This window comes from Nerophis ophidion, linkage group LG07, assembly GCF_033978795.1.
Source record: "Nerophis ophidion isolate RoL-2023_Sa linkage group LG07, RoL_Noph_v1.0, whole genome shotgun sequence".
Lineage (NCBI taxonomy): Eukaryota > Metazoa > Chordata > Actinopteri > Syngnathiformes > Syngnathidae > Nerophis > Nerophis ophidion.
The window spans coordinates 43,677,732-43,689,911 of record NC_084617.1 but is presented as its reverse complement, the minus strand read 5'-3'; the positions used below and the strand labels follow the sequence as shown (position 1 = coordinate 43,689,911).

The 12,180-nt window shown below is 42.5% G+C and overlaps 1 protein-coding gene across 6 annotated transcripts in view; it reads right to left on the bottom strand.

Moving 5' to 3' along the window:
- LOC133556373 (multiple C2 and transmembrane domain-containing protein 1-like) overlaps positions 1 to 12,180 on the bottom strand; it is a 439,257-nt gene that overhangs the window by 74,463 nt on the left and 352,614 nt on the right. For all 6 annotated transcript variants that reach the window (XM_061906234.1, XM_061906235.1, XM_061906236.1 and 3 more), the window contains one exon: positions 10,813 to 10,869. In XM_061906234.1, the coding sequence (XP_061762218.1) occupies positions 10,813 to 10,869 (57 nt within the window). The remainder of the gene's footprint in view (positions 1 to 10,812; positions 10,870 to 12,180) is intronic.

Genomic DNA, 12,180 nt, shown 5'->3' with positions numbered 1-12,180 from the left:
TAGCTGGAAGCTCTTAGCTGGAACTTTGCACGTCAGCGGCACAGGACAACGGTCGTTAGCAGGTGGGATTGAGTGGCAGCTGTTTCCGGCAGACTCTTGTGCGTCTAAGCAGCCTTTATTTAGGGACCGCACAGCCCACCCCAATTGGGGAAAGGCCTAGAAAAGGTGGCCTAAAGATTGCCCACTCAACACAGTATCTGGGCAGGTAACCGCGCATGTCGGGACATTCCATTACGCGGTCAAAATACAAAGATAATACCATTTAGAATTGCAGCATGGAACATAAGGACACTCCTGGATGCCAGTCCAGACAGACCACAGCGCAGAACAGCACTTGTTGCCAGTGAGCTAAAGCGCTACAATGTGGATGTGGCAGCACTCAGTGAGACCCGATTCCACGAGAAAGGCTCACTCAATGAAGTATGAGAGGGTTATACATTCTTTTGGAAAGGAAACCACACCTTCACGGAGTTGATTTTGCAATCAAGATTAGCCTTCTGCTCAAGCTCACAGAATCACCAATGGGTGTCAGTGAAAGGCTCATGACCCTTCGCATCTCCCTTGCAAAATGCAGACATATCACTTTGGTAAGTGCCTATGCACCAACTCTGCCATCCAATGATGAAGAGAAGGACTGCATCTACCATGCACTTGATGACATCCTCAGTCACATCTCGAGGAGTGACAAAATCATGCTGCTTGGTGATTTCAATGCAAGAGTCAGAAAGAACACACAAAACTGGAATGGTGTGATCGGCACCCATGGCATTGGAAAAGTCAACCCCGATGGCATGAGACTCCTTTAGTCTATGTGCGGAACACGATCTTACCATCACAAACACCATCTTCCAACAAAATAACAAATATAGGGCATCCTGGATGCATCCCAGGTCCAAACACTGGCACCTGGTCGACTATGCGATCGTGAGGAGGGCTGACCTCAAGGACATGCTCATTACAAGAGCTATGCGAGGGGCAGACTGCTGGACCGAACACCGCATGATTCTGACAAAGGTCAGAATACATGTTCGGCCCCTAACACGTCACGGTGTACCAAAGAGGAAAACACTCAACTGTGCCAGACTCTCCAGCAGCGACACCCGTGACAACTTCCGTCGCTCCCTAGCTGAGAAGCTGGCAGACATTGAGCCACTGATCACCTCAGAGTCTGGGATGGATGAGAAGTTGACCTCTCTATCCACCATCCTTTTTGACACTGCAGCCCAAGCCATTGGTTTCAAAACCAAGACACACCAGGACTGGTTTGACCAGAATACTAGAGAGATCTCCAACCTCCTGTACAGAATGCAGAAGGAAATTAGAGCCACCCAGAACAACCTACAATCCCAATTCCATAAAAAGCAATGGCAAGCTCTTTGTTCTGAGGCCCAAATAACTCTCAGAACACTGCAAGTTGAGTGGTGGATCTCAAAAGCCAATGAAATCAAGTCTCACGCTGATAGAAATGATATGCACATTTTCTATGATGCAGTGAAAACCATCTACGGCCCCTGAAACTGCTCCCTGGCACCTTTTAGATCTGCTGATGGAACATCTTTAATCAAGGATCAGGCTATGATAGTGGAGCGATGGGCTGAGCATTTAACACTGTGCTCAACCAGCCCACCCCAGTGGACCCAACTGTCCTTGTAGAGCTCCCTAAATATCCTAATTTGCCAGATATCAACCTCCCCCCAACCTTCAATGGAGTTGAAGAATGGAATGGGATGGGACTGACCATCAAGACCCAGAAGATAGAGGTACTCTGTCAGTCCAGTACTGACCTCCCACAAAACCCCAAAATAACCCTCACAGCAGCAAGGCAACAGCTGCTCACGGTGCCCTCCTTCAAATACCTGGGGAGCATAATGTCTGACACCTGCTCAATGGATGACAAGATCCAGAACCGCCTCAAGCAAGCATCAGCATCTTTTGATTGTCTAAGGAGAAGGGTTTTTCAGAACAGCAACCTCAAACTCCACACCAAAGCGCTGGTCTGCAGAGCAGTATGCATCACTTCATTACTGTACGGATGTGAGCCATGGACTATTTACAGCCGCTGTCTAAGAAACCTGGAGACCTTCCATGTAAGATGTCTCCAGTAGATCTTTGGCATCACATGGAAGTAAAGAGTTCTGCACACAGAAGTGCTGGAGAGGGCAGGCATCTGCAGTGTGGAGTCCATCATGACCCAACATCAACTCAGGTGGTTGGGGCATGTCATCCGAATGCCCAGTCATAGACTCCCACGCAGAATCCTCTATGGTCAGTTACACCGAGGCCAACGCAGTGCTGGTGTGCAGAAGAAGTGGTTCAAAAACCAAAAGAAGACCACACTGAAGAGATGCCAGATCAACACCTCTTCACTGAAGGAACTTTCTTCCTGCCGAGACATCTGGCGCTCCCACTCCTCACAGGGAGTGGATTATATAGAGGAACAGCGCACACAACACCGTGCAGAAAAGCGTGCGAAGAGGCATGCTCGCCAAGTTCCCCCTGCTCCCCCCAGCACCTCCTTCACATGCCCGGTCTGTAACCGCATCTGTGGTTCCAGGATCGGACTGTTCAAACATCAGCAGACTCAAAAATAAAAGAAGATGGTCATTATCGAATCGATGGACAACCATAAGCAAGTAAGTTATTGTATTTCTACCCTTCTTGAGACATCCACAGGGAAATGTACCTTCCATATGAGGACAGGTAAACAAGTTTCGACATAAATCATGGTCACAATACGGAAATCCATTGCATTTGATAGAGAATGTCTCATATACACCCCTGGTGGTGAAATCTATCAAAATGCGAGTGGTCCCAAAAAGGAAGGATTTTTCATATTGACTATGTTTCGGTTTTAAAAGTGCTCCCCCTCTGGTCAACATATGAAATAACAAGTATGTGTAAGGAATTGAAATGTGCTCCCTTTGGCCAAAATTTATTTTAGAAAAATAAAATAAATATGTATATTGAGACATACTGTAATAACTTGAAGTTAATAATGAAGATTTAAAACCAATAACAAACAAAAAATAGAAAAATAAATTAATGAGCACCCCCCGCACACCCCAAAAGGGACAAGCGGTAGAAAATGGATGGATTACTGAACTAATAGCAGTCTTTTTCCTCCAATGTGTCGACTTTTTTCTTATAAAATTGGGAACAATTTCTGTAATTCTTGCTGGTTCTGTAATATTGCAATATTTTCTAGTAAAATTATCACATTTTTTATGTAAAATGATTACTTTTTAATGCAAAATGGCGACATTTATCATGTAAAATTCTGACTTTTATCACAATATTGCCATTTTTGTTGTTGTTTTTTGAGTAAAATGATGACTAAAGTCATCATTTTACTCAAAAAACAACAAGTAAAATTTTAGATTATTATTATATTAAATTTTAGATTATTATTATATTAGCAACATTTTTAAGTTTTCTTATATAATTGTGACTTTTGTCGAGTAAAATTATTACTCTTTTCATAAAATCTCCAAAATATTAAACATTTCTTGTAAATTTGCGACTGTTTTTGAGTAAAATTACAACTTTTATTATAATATTGCACAAATGTGCAGTTTTTCTAGTAGAATTTTGACTTCCGATGAGTAAAATGATGACATTTTTTATATTACTGCCAAAATTATACGTTTTTTCTATGAAATTCAGACTAATTTTTCACAACAAACTTTTTTATATTAGCATAGTATGTATATATTAATAATGTTGTAAACACAAATCTTTATATATCTAGGAAGTGTGGTCCTAAAAAGGTAGGCATTTATTGCAGGTCTCTAGGTAGGAGGTCACAAATTCAAGAAAAGTGTGTGTGTGTGTGCGTGCGTGCGTGCGTGCGTGCGTGTGTGTGTGTGCGAGAGATATGGCTAGACAGACATGGCACAGAGGGAGCAGTGACTAGTAAGCCTGTGAGCAGGACATGATTGCAGTGTGTATCTTATCTATGTCAGGTCCTCCTGAGGCGAGTGGAGCCGAGCTGAGCGGCTTCTGTGACCAGTCGACCGTGTGAGTGTAATCTCCTTCGTTCGCTTTACCCCCCTCCGTCTGGCAGACAACTGTTTCTCACACACATTTTTTGTGCACATCAACACAAACTGAACCTGCAGGTGACACAGGCCTAAAATCGTCACGGCAACGTATCACATGTTGATGCCATCCAAATCCAACACGTCACACAGAGGCTGCTTGACCACAATGAAACGGCCCATGAAGTTGTGGAACAAGAGTTGACTTGAAGGACTAATTGACTTTTGAGATATTGATTGAAAACTGAAGTCATAAGCAAACAATTTGGGAGTGGCTCACTACTCATTTTGTGCTTTAATCATTTAGTGGCTTCATGTTTCATTTTAGTGATCCTCACAAGAATTGTTTGTTTATTTAGTATGTAACAGACAATTAGTGGGGTTTCTTACAAATATCAAGCTATTAAAACTAAGCGTGTTCTGATATGATACCAATATTGGAGCCATTGGCCAATACAGATATTGATCCGATACAATATTAGCACGGATCACAGTGCATACTTCTAATGTTTTATAAGATGTGAACTATTAACAGTGTGATTGAATTCAATTCAGAATCAATTCTCGCGAAATATATTTTTTTACATTAAAATAATGAAAATATCAATACAGGTAACAAGACCTTCCCTTGGCTATGCAAGTAAGAACGGAAAGGGCTTAAAAAAATCTATGAATCAACTCAGCATTAGAATCAATAAGAATCACAGATTTTTTTTGGACTACCTCTTTTTGTAATGTGGAATGTTAGAAAAGGCTTGATAAATTACTCAGAGAACAATAGTAGGTATGAAAAACAACTCAAACTACACTTTCATTGGTGGAAGAAAACACTAGATATTGGTCTGGGTTCCTAATAGTCATAGTATTGTTAACCCAAACTATTTATTAACTGTATTTGTATCTTTTAAGTGAAGTGGTAATTTATTTTTAGGCTAAAGGTCACACTACTTCATGGCTAACGTTAATGAGGCAGTCAATTGAAAGATGCGGACACATTTGTTGCTGGATACTTTCTAATACACTTATACCACGGACACGTTGCATGTGTAAGTAATATGCAACTAAAATTATTTGATACGTGTTTCTATTGACAAATGTCAAAATTTGGACTGCAATTTTGTATAGGACACTTATTGCATATGTCTAGCTTGTGTGCTATTGTATGCTTAGCTGCCGTGTAGCTGATAGCTCCTAGTAACTTTTAAAGGTTTTTAATGACTTGCTTTTGAAGTCTGATTCCGGCAGCTCTGGTATTATAGTGCTTTTAGATCTTCCAGCTGCCTTTGACACAGTCGACTACACAATTCTTTCAGAGCGTCTAAAAGATATATATATATATATATATATATATATATATATATATGTATATATATATATATATATATATATATATATATATATATATATGTATATGTATATATGTATGTATACATATATATATGTATATATGTATATATATATGTATATGTATATATATATACATATACATATATTCATACATATATATATACATATATATATATGTATACATACATATATACATATACATATATATACACTATATATATATATATATATATATATATATATATATATATATATATACAAAACAAAGAAAAATATGTATAAAACATGTGCAGAGAAGGGGAAAATGCGCAATGCCTAGCATGTTTACCTTTTGTACATAACTTAACCAAGAAAAGACCAAATGTGTGTGCTCACTGTATTGGAGGACATTTACATCGTAACCGTCTGTTCAACTTTGCACAAGTAAACACGCTCGTATCGCAGATTTTACATGCAAGCCAATATCATCCGATACCCCCCCCACCCCCCCAGATATCAATATCCTGTCAAGATGGGTCTTGTAGAAATTCAGACTTGAAGATGGAACAAGGTAACATTCAAGTCAATTAGCATCGATGTTGGACTTTCATAAAGATTAAGTCTTCATTCAAAGTACACTTTGCATGTTCCCCTGCAATCTGTTTAGTCAAACATGTGGTGATCCAATGCAAAAAAAAACTGATGTGCAATGCAAAACACGTGCTCTGTTGTTGGGGCCCATGTAATACCTCATTTACCCTGTGGAGCAAAGGTTGTCCTGCTAATAGCTGTGAACACCTGGGATGGATTGTGCTCAACTTCCATTCAAGTGAGACATTGGCACATTTATCAGTTTATTTTTCCCCTGCTCAAAAAAGTCAGCTCTTCTTTAAAAACTCATATTTAAAGCAAAAGACCAGAAATTGCATTTGTGCCACACTTATCCAGGTGAGAGAGCATTTGTCAGGATGAAAGCAAAGATAGGATGGACAGTGGAGATGGAGAGAGAGAGGGAGCGGGAGGCAAAGAAAAAAAAACACTTCCCTACAGCTGCAGTGAAATGCTCACAGTTGAAAGGAGCCATAGATCAAAATGTATGAAGTCCCAAGTTGATCAATTGTGGCTTTTGTGGCTGCTCTGCTATCCGCAGTCCCAGCCCCCCTCTGAGCAGGCCAGGAATAATCAGTTTGGACCTCATTTCAATATGAAAGTGTCCCGTGTATTTACTTTCATCGCAGCTTCTCACACGTATTTCTGGAGAGGTGCAGAAAGAAAAGGTGATGTTCAAGGATGCCTTGTGCACTTCTTCAATGGCTTCTGGGCCTTGGAACTCCTCAGGACACAGTTGGCGTCTTGCCAGAAGGCTGACATGACGACAATCTGTTGTTTTAACCCTTGTGCTGCCAACTTACACCTACCACCCTTCCCCTTCAATTGCCAAGACGACGCTCGCATGTTCACTGGGATTGTCAAATTCCAGCGTGTGAATGTCCTTTTCAGATAGGAAATTGTCTGGTGAAAGGGCTTTACAGTTACTAAGGCAACCCTCACACCATGCAAATGACCTCATCTTAGCCCACTAACCTTTGTACCGCTGAAGGGGTTTCTTTAAGGCATGTGTGTCAAACTCAAGGACCGGGGGACGGATCTGGCCCGCCACAGCATTTAAAGTAGCTTGCCATATCATTTATTGTAGCCTGTCACGTCATTTATTGTGGACTGTCACATCATTTATAGCGGTCTTTCACGTCATCAAACATGATCCGTCACGTCATTTATTGAGGTCCGTCACATCATTTATTGTGGTATGTCATTTCATTTAATGTGGCCTGTCACGTCATTTAACGTGATTTGTCACATTTACTGTGGTCTGTCACATCATTTAATGTGGACTGTCACGTTTTAATGAGATCTGTCACGTGATATAATGTGGTCTGTCAAGTCATTCATTGTGGTCTGTCACATCATTTAATCTGGCCTGTCACGTCATTTATTGTGGCCTGTCACGTCCAGGGTTTCCGGCAGCGCTTTCTTGGTAAGGCGGCCGCTTTAACAACAAAAAGCCAACGCCTAATCTAAAGTCTTAACAAGCTGCTCCGCTTCGTACTGCCTTGGTCTCTGTCAGTACTCTTTGCAGCACCCAGCATTGTCCCACCCACAGAACCATCTGATTGGTTATTGGTTATACGCAGAGCGGTAACAGCCAGCCCGCAGTGCCTATTCAGAGCGGTAACAGCTAATCAGCAGTGCGTATACAGAGCGCATGGAGTCAGTGCTCCAGTGTCTTGATGAGCAGATGGTGTTTAGCAGGTAAGCATCAGGCAGCAGACTCTCCCCAAATTATAATACACACCTTCCCGTCAGCCACTGGTAACATTACTATGAGCCCGTTGACGTTCTGGAAACATAAACAGCAGCTCAGCTTGCTCGCGAAGTCCTTGAGGTGAAGGCTAATTGGCCATTAGCGTAGCTTTACCTCATTTTTAGGTGTGTGTGCGTGCGTGCGTGTGTGTGTGTGTGTGTGTGTGTGTGTGTGTGTGTGTGTTACGGACAGCAAAGCTCTGTCTGCCTGTTATTTCACTTGACCTTTTTCTGTGTTGATTGAGCTGTGTTGAAGCAGCAAAAGTGAAAATTATGTTAAATTAAGAGTTTCTGTCTCTGATAGCTGATATAATAATGTAACTGCATCATAAAGACTACATGAACTCCATGGTGTTCAGGGATGAATAGTCTCTCCTAATGCTATTGTACTATTTTTTCAGCTATAGTTACATTAATCTGTAGTAATGTAGCAGCCTAGTTTTGAATGGCAGGTTCCCTGCTATCACATGTTTATAAAAATATAACATTTACATAATAAAAATCAACTACAGGCTTCCCAAATGCTGTAATGAATTAAGCGTGATGAGTTGAACATATGTCAGCATGTGGCGTAATAATAACATACCTAGTATTTCAGGTAAAATATCGAGATACATATTGTATATCGCCATTCAGCAAATGGAGCGGAAAACACAACCAACAATTTTAGGGTTCTTCATCTGACGAAGCCGGCCTACTTGACCACAGTCTGTAGTCTATTGCTCCCCAGGCTGTGTGGTGTTAGCAATGAGGTGGCGACGTGATGACAACACTGATCCTTCAACTTCCCCGGTCTGTCCGCCAGAGAGACACCACCTTAACTAACTCATTTTCTGGGGGAATCGCTGACGTCATTTATTGTGGCCTGTCACATCATTTAATGTGTTCTGTCACGCCATTTGTTGTGGTCTGTCATGTCATTGATTGTGGTCTGTCACATCATGAAACATTGTCTGTCACATCATATATTGTGGTCTGTCACCTCATTTAATGTGAACTGTCACGTTTTAATGTGGTCTGTCATGTAATTAATTGTGGTCTGTCACATCATTTAATTTGGCTCGTCACGTCATTTATTGTAGACTGTCACGTCACTTACTGTGGTCTGTCACGTCATTTATTGTGGTGTGTCACGTCATTTAAAGTAGTACGTCACGTCATTAAAGTGGCCCGCCATGTCGTTCAATGTAACCTACCACATCATTTAATGTACCCCACCAAGTCATTTAACGTGGCCCGTCACATCATTTAAAGTTGTCTGTCATGTCATTAAATGTGTTACGCCATGTCATTAGTGATCTACCACATCATCTAATTTGGCCCAACACATCATTTAATGTGGTCCGCCACATCATTAGTTACGGCCCTACATGTCATTCAATGTGGTCCGTTACGTCATTTAATCTGGTCCGCTAAATCAATTAATGTGGCCCTCCGAAGGCAGTCATAACTGAGAGGTGGCCTTCAATGAACACACCTGCTTTAAGGCATCAGCGACCAGCAAGCACAATTTCGCTTGAAAGCTCACATTTCCATATTTCAATCTGGCGTCCTTGTTTTATCAAGTCTGGTCACACCACGGTATCAAATTGACGTTTGGATGGCCACTGCACCATACGTACTTCCAAGGACCAAGTCCTGTCCAGTGGCCCACTGCAGTGTTCCTACTACCAAGGAGCAAGTCCAGTCCAGTGGCCTACTGCAGTGTTCCTACTTCCAAAGACCAAGTTATATCCAGTGGCCCACTGCCGTGTTCCTACTTCCAAGGACCAAGTTCTATCCAGTGGTCCGCTGCAGTGTTCCTACTTCAAAGGACCAAGTTTTATCCATTGGCCCACTGCAGTGTTCCTACTTCAAAGGACCAAGTCATGTCCAGTGGCCCAATGCAGTGTTCCTACTACCAAGGACCAAGTCCTGTCCAGTGGACCACTGGAGCGTTCCTACTTCCAAAGACCAAGTTCTATCCAGTGGCCCACTGCAGTGTTCCTACTTCCAAGGAACAAGTCCTGTCCAGTGGCCCACAGCAGTGTTCCTACTACCAAGGACCAAGTCCTGTCCAGTGGCCTACAGCAGTGTTCCTAATACCAAGGACCAAGTCCTGTCTAGTGGACCACTGGAGCGTTCCTACTTCCAAAGTCCAAGTTCTATCCAGTGGCCCACTGCAGTGTTCCTACTTCCAAGGAACAAGTCCTGTCCATTGGCCCACAGCAGTGTTCCTACTACCAAGGACCAAGTCCTGTCCAGTGGCCCACAGCAGTGTTCCTAATACCAAGGACCAAGTCCTGTCCAGTGGCCTACAGCAGTATTCCTACTTCCATGGACCAAGTTATATCCAGTGGCCCACTGCAGTGTTCCTACTTCGAAGGACCAAGTCATGTCCAGTGGCCCACTGCAGTGTTCCTACTACCAAGGACCAAGTCCTGTCTAGTGGACCACGGGAGCGTTTCTACTTCCAAAGACCAAGTCCTGTCCAGTGGCCCACAGCAGTGTTCCTACTACAAAGAACCAAGTCCTGTCCAGTGGCCCACAGCAGTGTTCCTACTACCAAGGACCAAGTCCTGTCCAGTGGCATAGTTTCAGTAGCTGTTTCTGCAGTGTAAAGCAGCAGTAAAGCAGCCACCTGTTGGTACCTGATAGTGTCTGACATGGCCAGATGCTGTTTTATGGCTGCATAAAGGGCCTAAATAGCCAACTAAGCACTTTATACGGGCGCATGTTGTCAGAAAACTGAGCTGGAGCATGACGGCAGTAATGTCACCATGACAACATGCTGGTTAGAAGAAAGGCCTACTAGACCTCAGCTAAGCAGACGCTGAGAAATAAGCCCTCAAAAATGTTTGGCAAATGACTAAAGACTTTCTTTCTAGGTTTCCTGTGTGTGTGTGTGAGTGTGTGTGTGTTTGTGTGTGTGTGTGTGTGAATGTGTATGTATCTGTGTGTGTCTGTGTATGTGTGTGTCTGTCTGTCTGTCTGTATGCGTGTGTCTGTTTGTGTGTGTGTGTGTGTCCGCGTGTGTGTGTTTGCGTGTGTCTGTGTCTATGTGTGTGTGTTTGCACAAGTTTGCGTGTGTGTGTGTGTGTAGAATTACCTTGTCATCTTTGTCAAAATCATCTTCCTCGTCCTGCAACAAGTCCTCCATTGCTTGCTGAAAGAAAAGAAAGAAGAGTGAATGTCGATCCAGGATGTCTAAACCTTATCCACTGGGGGCCAGTGCTGAAAAGGGGAAGCAGGCAGAGGCCATTTTGGTAATGTTTCATTTTCAAAGCCCACACTGTAGATGTTTTCTTTAATTTAAGGGCTCCCCTCAGGTTTGGTCCTGGGGACCCAAAAGGGTCACAGTCAGAAAAATATTATCCGCAGTACTCCCGCCACCCACAGGGGGCAACAGCGAGGCGTATGTGTCACAATAAAGCAGCAGTAGGGTGAGTAGAAGAAGACTACTCATTCAAACCTGGAAAAAAGCTTCATCCATCCATTTCCTACCGCTTATTCCCTTTTGGGGTCACGGAGGGCACTGGCGCCTATCTCAGCTACAATCGGGCGGAAGGCGGTGTACACCCTAGACAAGTCGCCACCTCATCGCAGGGCCAACACCGATAGACGGACAAAATTCACACTCACATTCACACACTAGGGCCAATGTAGTGTTGCCAAAAAGCTTAAATTGCAAAAATCGGACTTTTAACAAGGATTGAACAACAAAGTTTGAATGTTCTACTCCAAGCAAGTGCTCGAATCATTGTTTCCTGTCGGAACATTTAAGTGACGGACACATTGATCCAGACAAGCGGCATTAACGGTAGAAATCCCGGCAAGTGATCTTCATCACCAAACTTGGTTAACTCTTTGTAAGTAGATATTGTGGGGGTGTATTAGTGCCCAAGGCATGGGCAACTCACACATCTGTGAAGGCGCCATTAATGCTGAAAGGTCCATACAGGTTTTGGAGCAACATATGTTGTCATCCAAGCAACGTTGTCATGTACGCCCCTGTTTATTTCAACATGACAATGCCAAGCCACATGTCACAACAGCGTTGCTTCGTAGTAAAAGAGTGCGGGTACTTTCCTGGCCCGCCTGCAGTCCAGACCTGTCTCCCATGGAAAATGTGTGGCGCATTATGAAGCGTGAAATACAACAGCAGAGAACCTGGACTATTGACGACTGAAGCTCTACATAAAACAAGAATGAGAAATAAATCCACTTTCAAAGCTTCAACAATTATTTTCCTCAGTTCCCAAACGTTTATTGAGTGTTGTTAAAAGAAAAGGTAATGCAACACAGTGGTGAACATGCCCTTTCCCAACTACTTTGGCACGTGTTGCAGCCATGAAATTCTAAATTATTTATTATTTGCAAAAGAAAATAAAGTTTATTAGTCTGAACATCAAATATCTTGTCTTTGTAGTGCATTCAACTGAATATAATTGTGTTATATTTACATCTAACACAATTA